The sequence below is a fragment of the Entelurus aequoreus genome, linkage group LG07, assembly GCF_033978785.1.
Source record: "Entelurus aequoreus isolate RoL-2023_Sb linkage group LG07, RoL_Eaeq_v1.1, whole genome shotgun sequence".
Taxonomy (NCBI): domain Eukaryota; kingdom Metazoa; phylum Chordata; class Actinopteri; order Syngnathiformes; family Syngnathidae; genus Entelurus; species Entelurus aequoreus.
The window spans coordinates 24406881-24424982 of NC_084737.1; the positions used below are offsets into that span (position 1 = coordinate 24406881).

General features: G+C 38.8%; 1 protein-coding gene across 1 annotated transcript; it reads right to left on the reverse strand.

Annotated features, from left to right (window-relative positions):
- On the reverse strand, positions 1-10059 carry LOC133653565 (zinc finger protein 391-like). Its single transcript, XM_062052986.1, has 2 exons — positions 9259-10059; positions 1-1944 (listed from the first exon to the last, which is right to left on the reverse strand). The coding sequence occupies exons 1-2, from the start codon at positions 9359-9361 to the stop codon at positions 665-667; spliced, it is 1383 nt and encodes a 460-aa protein (XP_061908970.1). The 5' UTR covers positions 9362-10059; the 3' UTR covers positions 1-664.
- Between the last annotated feature and the right edge of the window lie 8043 nt (positions 10060-18102).

The window sequence follows — 18102 nt, forward strand, 5'->3', positions numbered from 1 at the left end:
TCAAACGGCACAAATGTATTTCAATATAACTCAAACCTACTTCCTGTTCCTGTCTACAGCACTAACCTTTTTGGGTAATGTAGTATATATAAACACTTACTTCTTAGTTTACATGTATTTATTTAACATTTATTTATCCAGGGTAAAACAATTAAGAACATATTTACATTTACAATGCTAATCTAGGAAAGACGCATCATTTACATGTTAGAGATGTTGAAGTGTGATGATAATCTCTCATGGTCTGTCATTTACCAAACAAAAACACACACACACTGCAACTAAAGGTTTTTTTTTGAGTGTGTGTTTTAATGTGTCTTTTCAAAGATAGACTGTATATGACACATTTAAAGCCGACTGAGCTGATAAAAGGATTTTCACCAGTGTGCTTTCTGCTCTGCATTATCAATAATGCCTTCTAGGCGAATGGTTTGTCTCCAGTGTACTTTAAGAGTCTTAATTTGTATAAAACCTTTACCCTAGACTGGACAGGAAACTTTTTTTTTCCAGTGTGCAATTTGTGTCTTTTCAGATGACTTTGTTGTGCAAAACCTTTACCACAGACAAGACACGAATAGGTTTTTTTTCTCCGTGTGCATTGTTGCGTGTTTTTTTTCAGATGACCATTTTGTGCAAAACCTTTACCACACACTGAACAGATAAATTATTTTTCACCAGTGTGGATTCTTGTGTGTCTTTTCAGATGACCATTTTGTGCAAAACCTTTACCACAGACTGAGCAGGAAAAGGGTTTTTCTCCAGTGTGCATTCTTGTGTGTACTTTCAGATCACTTTTTCCCGCAAAACCTTTACCACAGACTGAACAGGAAACAGGGTTTTCTCCAGTGTGGATTCTTGTGTGTCTTTTCAGATCACAATTTTGTTTAAAACCTTGACCACAGACTGAACAGATACATGATTTTTCACCAGTGTGGATTCTTGTATGCATTTTCAGATGACTATTTCGTGCGAAACCTTTACCACAGACTGAACAGGAAAAGGGTTTTTCTCCAGTGTGCATTCTTGTGTGTATTTTCAGATCACTTTTTCCCGCAAAACCTTTACCACAGACTGAACAAGAAAAGGGGTTTTCTCCAGTGTGGATTCTTGTGTGTCTTTTCAGATCACGATTTCGTGTAAAACCTTTACCACAAACTGAACAGGAAAAAGGTTTTTCTCCAGTGTGTGTTCTCATGTGTACTTTCCGATCCCAATGGTATTTAAACGTTTTGTCACACTGAGAACATTTAAAGCGTGTGTTGTCAGTGTGACATGTCTTATCATCTTTAGAGTCTTCATCATCAGTGTCAGGAGAGTGAGACGTTGTGTCGTCACTATCTGATAGTGGAGCTAAGATCTTGTCTGCTTGTGATCCTCCACAGTGGTCTCCATCAGCTTCTGTTGTCATGTGTTGAGTTGAGCTGCTGCTTGGAGGCTCTGCCTCTCTCTTCTCCTCACTCTCACCTTTGACCTCATCATCTTCACTCTTCACAATCACACCAGTCACTGGGAAGTCCTCCAAACATTCAAGATGCTCTCCCTCCTGACTGATGCTGTGTTCCTCCTCTTCCTCCTTAATGTGAGGGGTTAGTCGTTCCTCCTCTTCCTCCTTAATGTGAGGGGTTAGTCGTTCCTCCTCTTCCTCCTTAATGTGAGGAGTCTGTGGGTCCTCCTCTTCTTCTTTAATGTGAGGGGTCAGTGGGTCCTCCTTTTCCACCTTAATGTGAGGGGTCAGTGGGTTCTCCCCTTCCTCTTTAAAATGAGGTGTCCGTGGGTCCTCCTCTTCCTCTTTATAATGGGGTGTCAGTGGGTCCTTCTCTTCCTTTTTAAAATGTAGGATCAGTGGGTATTCTTCCTTCTTAATGTGGGAGGGCTGTGGCTCCTCCATCACCATCATGATGCTCCACTTCTGTTGCTCAGGGTGAAGATGTTCTTCACAGACGTCTGCAGGACACAACAAGACAAACACGTTTTAGAAACATCCAGCTCTGCTCAGTCACGTTTACATGCACTCAGGAAAAACAAGTTGTTGTATGAACTGTCTTGAAATCTCAGTGACACACAAACATGCTGCTCTTTACAACATTATTCACAGGAAAAGAAAAACAAGCCAGGATGATAGGACTTTTTACTAGGAGTGGGCTATATGGTTTAAAATTGACTTTGCGATACATTATTTCATATCAAATTACTAACATAACCATTTTTAAACAGGCTACACAGGCTCCTAATTTAGTTGCTGAAATATGCAGTAAAACATCACATCATTTCCAGTATTATTTTCTCGAAACTATCATTAATGTACTTACTAATTTGCTGTTAATGGTTAATTTTACTTAATTCGACTCAACATGGGAAACCTTACCCGGCCCACACACAGAAAGGATTTACAGATTGATAGCTTTCTCGATAAGCGTTCAGTTATAACATGGTTCCATTTACATTTCCGTTAAAATGTACTAAACATTTATTCATCTGTTTGATAATTTGCAAGTTTTGATCACAATTATAATCGGACAAAAACACAGCATGGCAATGTAACGATATTTGTTATGCCCCACAATGTTATTTTCTAAGACACATAGTGGTGGAAACTAGTTTTGCAGTTTGTGTTCTATTTTGACCCTCCTGTCTTGCCGTAGCCAGCTTAGTGTGTGTGTTTCAGACCGCAGGTACAATCAGTATGAGAGCACATGTCAAACAAACAGCAATCACTGCAGGCTTCAAGCTTACTTTTCAACTTTGAAGGTCTAAACCTGTAAGTTTATGTGAATGCAACATGCATATGTATGCTGTGACACATTATTTGTGTATTTTCAGTTTAAGACTGCTTTAGTAAGATATTTGTGTCTATTGTTGAAAACTAATTACTAATTACTGGCAGCATTTTGTTGGTTTTAAGGCTGCAGCTAACGATTATTTTTCTATCGATTAATCTATAGATTATTATTTTTTTCGATTAATCGGTTAATCTATAGATTATTTTTTCGAATAATCTATAGATTATTTTTCTTTTTACCGATTATTTTTTTTATTTAAAATGAGGATGAAAAAATAAATGTAGGCCAGTTTTTTCAAAAGGCATGGCTTTTATTTACAAAAAAAAAAAAGTATGGCCACTCAGTCAACATTGACAACATGACAAAATATTCTGTAACAATGTAAACATTTAAAACTTTTAACATTTAACAAAATTAAAAGTAGCTTATTTGCTTTTTAATGTGCAAATATAAAAGTAAACATCCAGTGCAAATGTTAATATTCTGCAATAGTATAAGCATTTCAAAAGTAAAAGTATTGCTTATTTTGCTTTAAAATGTGCAAAAATAAAGATAAACATCCAATACAAAAAAGTGCAAAACGAAGTATTCTGTAACAACAGTGTAAACATTTCAACAAAAGTGAAAGTATTGCTTATTTGTTAAAATGTGCAAAAATAAAGATAAACATCCAATACAAAAAAGTGCCAATCTAAATATTCTGGAGCACTGTAAACATTAAGTATTGCTTTTAAAATGTGAAAAATAAACATCCAGTCCAACACAGTACACAATAACCAATTCTACTCATTCCAGTGAGTGACTAACAGTTGTAATGAAGAAAGGTTAGCATGTCTACATGCTCTGGGTGAGGCTGTTTCTTTTCTTGTTTACAATATTCCCAGCAGCTGAAAATAGGCGCTCAGAAGGGGTCGATGTGGCTGGAACTGAGAGGTAATTAGCCTTCACCTCAAGCCAGGACTGCGAGTGAGCTGAGCTGCAGTTTAAGTTTCTAGAAGGTCAACGGGCTCATAGTGATGTTACTAGTAGTTGACTGGGAGGTGTTTATTATCATTTGGGGAGAGTCCGCTGCCTGATGCTCACCTGCTAAACACCTATCTGCTCGACGCTGAAGCGCTGACTACATGCGCTCTGAATACGCACTGCTGATTGGCTGTTAACGATCTGAATACGCACTGCTGATTGGCTGTTAGCGCTTTCTGTGTACCAATCAGATGGTTGTGTGGGTGGGACAATGCTGCGTGCTGAGACAGAGGCAGAAGGAGCAAAGCAGCTTGTTAAGACTTTAGCTTTAGCTTAGAAACTCGTTCGGTACACCCCCGTACCGAACCGAAAGCCCCGTACCGAAACGGTTCAATACAAAACACCTACCGTTACACCCCTAGCAGATACAAATGACACATTCATGTTTTTGTGTAATGATGACAACGTATGCTCACGCGGACGATTGACTAGTTGATGGTTTTCTTTTCTAATGTTCGTTCATAGCCGTTGTGCTGGTATGATAGGCCATTTCTGCTCGACACAGTGTGCATCTCATCTTTAGCCGTTGTCAGTCCACTGCTGGACGAAAGCCTCAGCATGTTTCTGCCATAGTGAACAATCTCTCTTGGCGTACTCTTCATGCTGGTTATTAGCCTACACCTTCCACGCTGGCTTGGTGCGGGTTGGAAGGGGTATTTTATATCAGAGATCCTTCTCCTAGACTAATTGCCTTACTGGGCTGTTGAACTTAGTCTGTCCTGTTGGTTGTCCGCACCCCAATTACCCTGGGACCCGCTCAGCTTTATGGCGCTGACCGCCCGCCAGTCACAAGAGAAGGTGCAAACGGTTCTTTGTGTGCATTTTATAGACGTTAGTTGGGACTCACTAACCCCACACACAACCTCCCATCTCATGCCTGGATGTAGTTTAACGTCATACCCAGGACAGTGTGCATACAACAACATTATTAGGCCGTGTATTGAAATACTCCCACACTTTTGACGACTTTTGGCGTGCTTTTTCCCCCTCGCTCGCACCGTCTGCTTTGCGCTCCGCCATGATGGTAGTGTGACGTAAATATGCGACGCGTCGACGTATTTACGTAACCTATGACGTCGACTATGTCGACGCGTCGTTTCAGCCTTAGTTGGTTTGGATGCTAAATAGGTCACATAACAAATTTCTATATTGGTTTATATAGCTAAGTAAAAATGTATGTTGTATGTAGATATATGCTGAATGTAATATGTTTTTTTATGTGTTTTTGTTCACAGTTTTACAAAATACTATTGATCCTACACTAAAAAAGGCCTAAACTACACTCCAGACGCTTGGGTCTCTTTTTTCATCAAGGATTATATAATTTTAGCTATCTGCTAAGCTAACCAGTAAAAAGCAAGAACAGACTAGTAATACGGTTAACATTTTAGTCTCCTTTCAACGGAAAGTGAGCCATTAAGACATTCCATGACCAGAAAGACATTCAACACTATATCATGGATGATCAAAACCGTAAACCTGAAGATCGAGGTGCACCTTCTGAACGCTCCAATCATACTAATCGCTCTGGCAGCTCTAGCCATTCATCACACGGTTCTGCTTTCAGAGCAAGAGCCAGAGACGAAGCTGCAAGAGTCAAGGGTACATTAGCTCAAAGACAAGCAGACATGCTAATCGAGCAGGCACGGATTGAAGCAGAACAGCAATATAGAGCAGCTGAATTACAAGCTAACCTTGATGCGCGAATATCATATACATCGTCTATATTGTGCAACGCTACTGTTTACAGCAGGACTATTCAACTGGCGGCCCGTGGTCCAAATTGGGCCCTGGAATGACATCACACGGGCCCCTGTGTTCAGTTCAAAATGTTTGCAGCAACTTCCTAAAAACACTAGAGTGCTCTTGTTGTACAGAGGAACATGGACCGTGTAAACACATTAGCAGATGCTTGTGTTGACATTTTAACGTTCACTATAGAGGATTCTTGTATTTTGTATAACAGCACTATTTTCTTCAGAAATGTGCAACTGACAAAAGAAATAGACCAAAAACAAATGTCCACTGCAGAAGACGCTGGTTCTCAAAATAAGAATAATAGTGAAGGGAAAATATGTCAAAATGTGGCCCTAAGGCGGCACAATTATGGCCAATATAATAATCACGATTACTTTTATCAATATTGAAATCACAATTATTTACTGTTAAACAATGTATTGCACTTTCACAATGACGGTTGAGAAAAGAAGGGACATGTTGTTAATGCTTATCGTGTCTCCGCAACTCCATCATTTGTTTAGATTTGCTGTCAACTGGACTTGAAACAACCTGGCTCACTCCCACTGCTGCTGCTATTTGCCATTCAAAAGCTAAATGCTATTTTTCTACCTGTGTGCTTTTAATTGTTTTACAGCTTTCTTTGTTCCTTCTCCAACACATTTAGTAGCCTTTCCAACTTACAAAGCACCGCCTCACTTTCAGCTAGCCTGTTGCTAAGCTAGATCATTGATTGATTGATTACTACTTGGTATCAGATCCATACCCAAATGTGTAGTATCACCCAAAACTAATGTAAAGTATCAAACAACAGAAGAATAAGTGATTATTACATTTGAACAGAAATGTAGATAGAAACATGTTACAACAGAAAGTAACCAGATATTAACAGTAAATTAACAATTACATTAATAATATCTTTAACAAAATAATACAATAAAAAATGACACAATATGTTACTGCATATGTCAGCAGCCAAATTAGGAACCTTTAACCCGTTTTGAAATTATTCTATTATCATTCATATACCAAATGATATATTGTGATATAATATTGTTATGTTAGGATATAGATTTTAGGTCATATCGCCTATCCCAAAAATTGGTTCGCCGAGTCATTTCGTTTGGCCCACCAAATATACAGGTATTTATTTTTTATATTCTTCTTTTGAGATGTGTGTGTATGTTGAAAATGCTGTACTACTGTTCTACATCACGTGGAAGTGTCATGTCATGAGGTTGGTGTGCTTTTAACTTGGGGTGTGACGATACGGGCAGCTCACCAAAGGATACACGATATCGGCTTTAGGAGAACAAGACGATATCTTGGTGGTTAACACTATTCTTACGCATACAGTTGTGGTCAAAAGTTTACATACACTTGTATATAATGTCATGGCTGTCTTGAGTTTCCAATAATTTCTACAACTCTTATTTTTTTGTGGCTGAGTGATTGGAGCACATACTTGTTGGTCACAAAAAACATTCATGAAGTTTGGTTCTATTATCAATCAATCAATCAATGTTTATTTATATAGCCCTAAATCACAAGTGTCTCAAAGGGCTGTGAATTTGTTATGGGTCTACTGAAAATGTGATCAAATCTGTTGGGTCAAAAGTATACATACAGCAATTTTAATATTTGGTTACATGTCTCTTGGCAAGTTTCACTGCAATAAGGTGCTTTTGGTAGCCACCTACAAGCATCTGGCAGTCTTTTGACAAAATTGGTGTAGTTTAGCTAAATTTCTTGGTTTTCTGACATGGACTTGTTTGTTTAGCATTGTCCACACGTTTAAGTCAGGACTTTGGGAAGGCCATTCTAAAACCTTAATTCTATCCTGATTTAGCTATTCCTTTACCACTTTTGACGGGTGTTCGGGGTCATTGTCCTGTTAGAACACCCAACTGCGCCCAAGACCCAACCTCCGGGCTGATGATTTTAGGTTGTCCTGAAGAATTTGGAGGTAATCCTCCTTTTCTATTGTCCCAATTACGCTCTGTAAAGCACCAGTTCCATTGGCAGCAAAACAGGCCCAGAGCATAATACTACCACCACCATGCTTGACGGTAGGAATGGTTTTCCTGGGATTAAAGGCCTCACCTTTTCTCCTCCAAACATATTGCTGGGTATTGTGGCCAAACAGCTCAATTTTTGTTTTATCTGACCACAGAACTTTCCTCCAGAAGATCTTATCTTTGTCCATGTGATGTCAGATGAAACAAAAATTTAGCTGTTTGACAACCATACCCAGCAATATGTTTGGAGGAGAAAGGTGAGGCCTTTAATCCCAGGAACACCAAAAAATAAGAGTTGTAGAAATAAATGGAAACTCAAGACAGCATGACAATATGTTATTGTATGTAAACTTTTGACCACGACTGAATGTGTATATTAATGTACTTTCCCTTGTGTGCTTATTAGTATTGGTGTAACTTCATTGTGGATAATATCAATAAACAACCTCAATTGGTTTTCATCTTTAATGTGAAGGACTGCACTCTTTTTGAATGTTGCCTATCATTCACAATGTTTATGTAAGAAAAGAACACATGTTTAAAATGTTTATGAATTCTAATTAGTAAATAAACGTGAACAAAAATCTGCTAACAATGGAGTCAATTGGAGCTCCTCTATTCGGTCCACAAAGTCCTCAAAATAACCATCCAAAAACTGCCAACAATACTCCATTTAAATTTTGTGACCTGAATATTAACCAACTATTTGTGATGTTGTTATTATAAGCGCTAACGTTAAGGACCTAAACCGAGAAGTTGGTCAACTTTGACATCCAACTTAGACCTGGCGATGGCAAGAAAGACGCTAAAATACCTATTTTGCGCCCACCCTTTTTTTAACCTTTGCGAGGATGAATTATTCATCTTAACGAGAAGATATGAACATCCCAACAGTCTGCATTCCAGTGAGAGCAGAAATTGTACAGTACGTGATTGTTTTATTATGTTTGTTGTCTCTCAAGAAGTCTGCCATGATTAGTAGTGTTGTTAATTTTGAAGAAAAAAGCGAACGTTGTGATGTGTCTATGAAATTATTATGCCGCTGTATGCTTATGAGTGAAATACGTAAATATTATGTTATTATGAATGTGCCGTTATTACATTACACATTTACTTAGTGCATATTTAAAATGTTGATGGAGGTTTCAGAATGTTATTTAGAGCAATAGCGTTTATTTACAATTTAGAATGCATTAAATAAATAAAACATGTGTTCTTGTCTTACATAGGGACTGTGAAATATTCCACTAAGTGCAGTTCCCTTTTCAATTAGAAATCAGAACAAACATATATAATTTAACAAGAAGAGGATATATTGATAATAATAAAATGCCTCATAGCCGATTATGCCAATATAATGAATTCATCTTGATATTGTCCTGCCTCAGTGAATATGTTTGGGCTTTCCCTTTTAAAGGGCAGAGTCCTCCCGGGGTCTTTTGTCCTAATGACTGTCTGGATAAAGTGAGAAGATTACACTTTAGGAAAACAATGTATTTACAAATGGACTAGGATAATTAACTATTTTTTACAGGTAGCTAAATTTGACAGAACGCCGGAAACCAAGTGGTTGCAAGTACCAGACGTACGTGCATCATCTTCACAAGAACACCCACATTCTTACATACAACATATTTAAGAATGGTGGTAATACATACATATAAAGTTAGTACACGTGTGAGAGTAAGAAGTAAACAAACCTTTTCTGTGTAACACAACTTGAGGTTTCTTGAAAACAGCGTCCAGTAGTTGATGTTGTCGTTCCTTCTCCTCTTTTGTTGGACAAAGTTCCTCCTCGTACATTTTCACACAATCACAACACTTTACACTCACACTTGATCTCTGCTTAGCGATGTGTTGATAACTAGTTCTGTGTTCTTAATACGCGCAAAATTGAAGGAATATGTCGCGTCTTTGTTAGCACCTAACAAGCTAAGCTAGCAAACTAAGATGGCTAACAGCTAGCTTAGGTTAACTAGCAAACACGAGAAGCGTCAAAAGACGCTAAGACTAATGTATCCGGATACAAACAATTACTGACGATGTTTACTCTATCAAACAACATATATGTGCACATGTATGTACTGATTAAAAATACAGAACTATATTGCCCATGTTTAGGCCTTATCTATCAAACACCATCTTCCTTCGTCTTTTCCTTCTTCTTCTTCACTTTAAGGCGGGTTGCAACCAACGTTATAGGTGCATACCGCCACCTACTGTACTGGAGTGTGTATCCTCAGGGTGAGTACTTCGGTTACAGACTATATTGGTATATATACAGTACATGTCAAATATGTATTTACACAAAACCACACATAACAAAAGGAAAAACAAGAAAAATAAATAAATAAAAATAAATAAAATAAAACCTACAGTATTAAACCAGTGATCTTAAGATATCCCATTAGAGCATTGCTACATTCTTTATTGTTTTCTCCCTTCCCTAAAATTGCCTTTAAACTCCATCCCCTACCAAGACTGTACAATTTGTCCCTTAGTGTCTTCCTCTGCAACCTACAATCCATCAGCGCATGCTGCACATTTTCAACAACCCCACATAGCTCACATGTATTTGTTGCCACTTTGTCTAATAAGTACAATGTTGCCCTCAGTCCAGTGTGTCTGTATAGATATTCAGAAAACCATAGAATCTTGTGTTCACATATGTTTCGACCATGGGCACATTATCATATTCTTTCCACCCTTTCCTTCTCTCTACTAATTCAATGTCTACCCTTGGTCGAGGAAGAATCCAAGGGCGGGACATCTCCCCACACTGAAACCGGGCTGTACTCCACTTTGTTTAAACTGAGCTGAGCTGGTGCACTTTCAATAGGCAATCCAAAACCTGTACACTTTTGTTTTTGTCTGTAATCCCAGCAGTCCACCAAAACATTTGTTGCTGGTTGTTCCTCTCCAGAACCCTTTAGTTGTGTCCAGTACACCAAATATAGTTTGTTTCTTCTTAAATTTAGAGGTAGTTCATTTGCTTCAATTAAGATGGCATTTGTGGGACTTGTTTTAACTGCACCAATACTAATTCGAATTGCTCTCTATTGTATTCTGTCTATTTTTCGAAACATTGTCTTGGCGGCTGCTCCAAGTACTTACAGGGGCAGTATTCATTTTGTTTTTGAATTTCAAAATTATTTTGATCACAATTATAATCAGACAAAAACACAGAATGGAAGTGTAACAATATCAATGAAATGTTTTGTTTCCAATTATCGGCTATGATTTAAACCTAGAGGGGGGGGGGGTTACCCACATATGCGGTCCTCTCCAAGGTTTCTCATAGTCATTCACATTGACGTCCCACTGGGGTGAGTTTTTCCTTGCCCGTATGTGGGCTCTGTACCGAGGATGTCGTTGTGGCTTGTGCAGCCCTTTGAGACACTTGTGATTTAGGGCTATATAAATAAACATTGATTGATTGATTGATTGAAACTGTCTGGTTTTCGCCATTAAAGTCTTCCTGTGTCCTGGGACTTATTTGCTGAGTTTGTAAACATTAACAAGTATGGCAATATATTATGTGGTAATAACAAATATCAATCTAATCACGGTAGTGTTGAGCGTGAACGGGTTTTGTATTGATCTGCCACTTTTGTATGCATTCAAGAGCACTAGTTTGCGGTTAGCTTTTTCCCCAACAGTGTGTAGTGTTGCATGTTTATCTATTCCTTGTCCTCCAGTGATAATGCTACTTGTAAGAAACATATTTTGACGCTATGAAGACGAGGATTGCTGACTTAGATGTGACTTTGTACTGTGGAGGCACGTTAGCCGCCAGCAAGAATGCTACAATGTGCTTGTTGTTGTCGAATGTGTGGGACACAGCTAGAATGTGTCATCAACATGCATTACCACAATATCACAGTAATAACAAAAGCTCACACATATGTATTTATACTGTTACTGTGTTGCTCATTAGACTGTTACAAAATAATTACTATATTAAATGTTTGTCCACTTAAAAGCAAGGACAGGGAAAGTGCTGATAAAAACAAACAATACATGATTTTGAGGTCAACAAAAGACAGTCAAAATAGTGTCAATAACAACAAAACGAGACCAAAGCTAGGTAGCTTCCACAGAAAGAAAATATATATTGTGATGATAATGATGTATTTAGACAAAGCTGTCAATTTTTGGATAACACGATAAATAAATCTGTTTTTCACTCAACATTGTCTTTTTCTTGTTAGCTAAGAAGCTAACAAGGATAGTCGGGAATTGGATCCTCCAGCTGTCCGACATGTTTTCGCTCCAAAAGCAAGGTCCGCTTTGCAAATTTAGCAATTTATCCGAGTCTTTGACGTATTAAATATTGACAAATGTCAGTATCAGCCTCTTTATATGTACAACATAACTGCATTAGTAGATACAATAGATACACGTATGATACCAATATTTAGTATTAAAAACAATTAGTAAAATGGATTACTAATAACCACTACTCAAGCCCATGCCCGCTGAGAAAAGTTGCCTTTTTTTTACTGCAACGCTCAGCTGCCACACCCCCTACTCCCTTTCTAGAAAGGGAATAGCTCTTCCTTGTGCAGTGTTGTGGGAAACCTTAAAATGTATTCAATTCATAAACCGCTATAAAATTGAGCATGGTGAGTTGTTGTGATGAAAAGAAATGACATATTTTGACCAATTTTCCCAGGAGATTTGCCATATTTTGAAAGCAAATATTGATGCTCCTCTTAGACTCAGAATCAGAATCAGAATCAGAATCAGCTTTATTGTCATTACGCAGGGTAACGAGATTGAGGCCATTCCATACAGTGCGATAAAACAAGTGTACACTCTATACAGAGGGTGAAATGAATATGTACATGAATATCTACATGAAACAGGGTGGTTGGTGGAATGGGTTATTGCACCGAAGAGAAGGCAGTTATGAGGGTCAATGGGGAAGTCTGTTCAGGGTGGTTATGGCCCTGGGGAAGAAGCTGTTTTTTAGCCTGTTCGTCTTGGTTTTAATGCACCTGTAGCGCTTCCCAGAGGACATCAGGTGGAACAGGTCAGAGCCAGGGTGGGTGCTGTCCTTGATGATGGCACCGGCTCTGTTGAGGCAGCGGGAGGTGTAGATGTCCATCAGAGAGGGGAGAGGGCGGCCGGTAATCTTTTGAGCCGTCTTGACCACTCTTTGCAGCCTCTCCCTGTCTGCTGCAGTGCAGCTGCCGTACCATACTGTAATACAGTAGGTCAGCAGGCTCTCGATGGACGAGCGGTAGAAGGTCAGCAGCAGGTCAGGCTTCAGGTTGTACTTCCCGAGGACTCTCAGGAAGTGTAGCCGCTGCTGAGCCTTCTTGATGATTGCTGTGGTGTTGACTGTTCAGGAAAAGTCGTTAGAGATGTGGACTCCAAGGTACCTGAAGGTGTGGACCCCCTCCACACGCTCGCCGTTGATGTAGAGGGGGGCAGGGTCGGTGCTGCTCCTCCTGAAGTCGACGATGATCTCTCTGGTCTTGCTGGTGTTGAGAGCGAGGTTGTTCTCCGAAGACCAGGCCGTCAGCTTCAGGACCTCCTCCTTGTAGGCAGCCTCGTCACCCCTGGAGATGAGCCCGACCACTGTGGTATCGTCAGCAAACTTGACGATAAGGTTGTCACTGTGGGCTGGACTGCAGTCATGGGTGTGGAGGCAGTAGAGGAGGGGGCTCAGCACACAGCCCTGTGGGGAGCCGATGCTCAGCGTGCGGGTGGATGAGAGGTGAGGGCCAAGTCTCACATTCTGGGGTCGGTCCGTTAGGAAGTCCCTTATCCAGGCGTTTGTGAGAGGGGGGAGGCCAAGAGTGTCCAGTTTATTGCAGAGTCTGTCCGGGATTATTGTATTGAAGGCAGAACTATAATCCACAGAGAGCATCCGGACGTAGCTCTGCTGCTGCTCCAGGTGGTTCAGAGCAGAGTGGAGAGCAACAGCGATGGCGTCCTCTGTGGATCTGTTCGCCCGGTATGCGAACTGGTGGGGGTCAAAGTCTGGAGGGATATGGTCCTTGATGTGCTGGAGAACCAGTCTCTCGAAGCACTTCATGATTACCAGAGTGAGGGCCACTGGTCGGTAATCATTCAGGCTGGTGATGGGAGACTTCTTCGGCACCGGGATTATTGTAGATGACTTCAGGCAGGATGGGATGACTGCCTGAGCCAGGGAGAGGTTGAAGATCCTGGTGAGGGGGGGAGCGAGCTGGTGGGCGCACGCCCTGAGCACCTTTCCAGGTACTCCGTCTGGTCCGGCAGCCTTCCTGGGGTACACAGCCAGGAGCACTCGTCTGACACTGTGCTCCTGTACCGTGAGTGGAGTAGTGCCGGAGCCCGGTGGGGGCGGGGGCAGGGCTGGAGCAGATGAGTGTCACTGGGGGGTATCGAAACGGGCAAAGAAACAGTTAAGCTCCTCTGCCAGTGTCGCACTCTGATCCGCAGTTGTCACATTGCAGCCTCTGTAGTTCGTGATGTCATGAATGCCCCGCCACACCTCCCGTGAGTTATTGCAGGACAGATGGGACTCTATGCACCTCCTGTGGTCCGCCTTTGCTTTTTTAATCCCTCTCTTCAGGTCGGCCCTAGCAGCACTGTACAGTGCCCTGTCCCCTGACCTGAAGGCTGCGTCGCTAGTAAACTCACTAGTAAAGGTGTTTTTTGGAAATCCCCTGTTGTTGTTTGCTGCTGAATTAACCACAACATTAAACATTATGTCACTACTGGTCCACGTTGCGTAAAAATAATGTTAAAAAAACCCATCAAATGTTTTCCAGATGTTTACTGACGTATACTATGTGTTGTGTCACATATTTAAAGTGTCTTCATTGAGAACATTCTGTCACTTATTAGATGGGTAGGTTTTTATTCGATCACATACTTTAAAAATATTGACTTATTTCAGCTTCCATATCATTATTTGAATGCTTGTTGGTGTAAACCAGGGCTCTTCAACTAAATTGTTCTGGGGGCCACATTTTTTTCACATTCTCTCTTCACTATTCCTATGTTGAGAACCGGCATCCTCTACAGTGGACATTTGGTTTTGTTCTATTTCTTTTGTCAGTTACAAATTTCTGAAGAAAATAGTTCTGTTATACTAAATACAAGTGTCCTCTATAGTGAAAGTTAAAATGTCAACACAAGGATCTGCTAATGTGTTTACATGGTCCAAGTTCCTCTGTATGACAGGAGCACTAGTGTTTTTAAGATGTTGCTGCAAAAATGTTTGTCCCCTAAGTTTTGAACTGAACCCGGGGCCGAAGTGGTGTCCATCCAGGGCCAAATTTGCTATCATTTTCCCTATCATATCTGTACATGTAGACTTGTGGATGGATCTTTACATATCATATTTGCTGATGTTGTTCTGTTATGGTTTGTTGTTTTCAGTTATGTCTTTCTATTTTTCTTCTTTCTGTCCTCCCCTGCTCTGGTCTGGCTGTGTAAACATGAAATAAATCAATTTAATAAAGTCAAATACAAATAAATCAACAAGAGAAGTATCCCACACTTCTCTTCTGTAAACTAAATCTGTACAGCAGATATGGACATCTACATCAACAATATGATTTGTCTAAATTGCTGAGCAGGACAAAAAAAGAGCAAAAACCAAATAATTCAAAACAGACCCAAAAGAAGGAACTAGTTTAGGTATTTAATTGCTATTGTTACACCACCATCCTGTGTTTTTGTCTGATTGATAATAATGGTGATTACAAATGTGATCATCAAATGACCTTGAAAATTTTAATTATAAGTATCAGCATTGGTACAATCTATATTGTCCCTATAATTACTTGTTATTGGATCAATACCCAAATGTGTAGTATCACTAAAACTAATGTTAAGTATCAAGCACCTGAAGAATAGGGGCTTAATACATTTTAACAGAAGCGCAGATGCAAACATGTTACAACAGAAAGTAACCAGACATTAACTGTAAATTAACAAGTAGATTAATAAAAGTTTTGACAAAATAATACATCTGGATATTATGTAATATGTAACTACTTATTTCAGCAATTCATTTATACGCCTTTTGAACACGTTTTGTAATGGTTTCATTACCAATTCTAAATCTAGATTTTACACCATGTCGCATGTAAAAAGTTCTTCCGCTCTGGCTTGGTCTTCTTTTCTGTGAATAATGTTGCAAAGAGTTTGTCCCCTATGAAGATTTCATGCCAGTTCACACCATTGGCGTTGTTAGGCCTATTTTAGGGGGGGGGGGGGCGCTCAAGCCCCCCTAAAATGTTCTTAAGCCCCCCTAAATAATTTGGTGTTAAAAAAAGAAAAAAAAAAGAAAAATCTGTTTTTAAAAAAAAATTTTTTACAAATACATGCCGACATATTCATTATAAAGTGGCCCGAATATGAGTTTAAATAAATAATAATATAACCTGTCATTATTCACTCAGTTTCCCCTACTTCATAGCGTAAGATACAGAGCCCCTTTAGTGCGTCGGTATCCAATCCATTCCACTTGTTCATATAGAAAATGCCCACATCACTCAAAATCCAGTCCGCATTTTCTCCGCGACCTTGCTTGCGGTCCTGCAGGTGTACGAAGCACATTAGCACACAGCACTGCAGAACAAGAACCTTGTGTCTGCAATTGTAAATAATTTAGTTTTTAAGTTTTGTGTTTCTTGTAGAATCTATGTAAAGTTAAAATAATGAAAAAAACATCATTAAATATATTTGTTTTATTGTATTGTTACATTAATAGCTGTTGTATTATTATAGTATGGCTTGTTAAACATTTCATAGGATTTTCAGAGGGTGGAAAAACCAAGACATTTAATATAAAATGTAAAATGAATAAATACATAAAAAGAAAAAGAAAGAAAATGGTTAAAAGCCATCGTCCCGGGGAACATTTAATTTCGTCCAGTGCATTTTTTTTACCGCCCCCGGGTCGACGGGACTACATTAATCTCAAGCCCTGGTAATTACGTTTTATTGTTTGCATTATTTGTTTCAGCGTTGGACTTTGAAGAAGGTCCCTCAGCTCTTTGACAGCTTTGGCTCTTTTTCAGATCAGCAGACAGACTCTAAGTCTTTCTTATTTACAGTATATATAAATGTTTCTCAATTCTATTCAGACTTCCATATATATTTAATTTCCTTAACGGCTTGCCATAATATATATATATATATATATATATATATATATATATATATATATATATATATATATATATATATATATATATATATATATATGTATATATATATATATATATATATATATATATATATATATATATATATATATATATATATATATATATATATATATATATATATATATATATATATATATATATATATATATATATATATATTAGGGCTGCAACAACTAATCGATTAAATCGATTAAAATCGATTGCCAAAATAGTTGGCGATTAATTTAGTCATCGATTCGTTGGAACTATGCTATGCGCATGCGCGGAGGCTTTTATTTTTGTATTTTTGTATTTTTTGTATTTTGTATTTTATTTATTTTTTTATAAACCTTTATTTATAAACTGCAATATTTACAAACAGCTGAGAAACAATAATCAAAATAAGTACAAAAACAGTACAAAACAGCGCCAGGGCGGCGGTTAGGCTACGTCTCATGAGGTGGCGTAAGCTAGCCAATGATGTGTCATGTGCAGCTCACGTGACGACGGCGTCTCCTTTGCTGGAAAAATTCCAAAAATGGCGCAGGAAAACACTACCGATAGTTTAGCGGAGAAACATCTTGAGGTTATTGCTTCAATGGAGAAAAGTGTACGACCTAAGTCGTCAAAAGTGTGGGAACACTTTACTTTTAAGACTTCAAAGAAGACCGTTTCCTGCAAAATGGCACGGAAGTACAACATTGCTTCAGGAGCACCTGAAGAAGAAACATGTTGTAGCCATGGATGAAGGGAAGAACTCACAGTACGTAACTTTTTAAGTCCATAGTGGCAACAAGCATTCATGAGTTCAGCTTTTTTGTGAGTAACGTTAAAGTTATGCCTTTGTTGCAACGTGGGGCTGATAATGTGTCTCCGGCACATTTGACTCCGTTTTGAGAGAGAAAACGCACGGTTACCAATTTCGAAATAAACGTAACGGACAGAAATATCTCAGGTTGGTTTCATAATGGATCAATGTAGCCGGGCTGATAAAGCTATATAAATATATTTAGATTTGAGTGACGCTTTAGTATAACTAAACATTATGAAGGTGCTGGAATATTTCATGCTATTATTCAGAGGCAGCCTAAAATGAATCCTTTATTATTCACAACAGAAACGTGTGCAATATCTGATTCAGTTCTGATGAGTAACATTTCTGTGTTATTATTGGTGTATGCTGCACCCCCAATGTCCACAACATGGTGCCAGTATGCTGTTTTTTTCAATAAAATACTGGAAAGGATAGAAATGTAGTTTGTCTCTTTTATCCGATTATTAATCGATTAACCGAAGTAATAATCGACAGATTAATCGATTATCAAATTAATCGTTAGTTGCAGCCCTAATATATATATATATATATATATATATATATATATATAT

Coding starts and splice junctions, on each gene's coding strand:
- LOC133653565 (XM_062052986.1), bottom strand. CDS start 9,361: ATGTACGAGGAGGAACTTTGTCCAACAAAAGAGGAGAAGGAACGACAA. Junction 1,945..9,258: donor AGTTGTGTTACACAGAAAAG/GTTTGTTTACTT, acceptor TGTGTCCTGCAG/ACGTCTGTGAAGAACATCTT.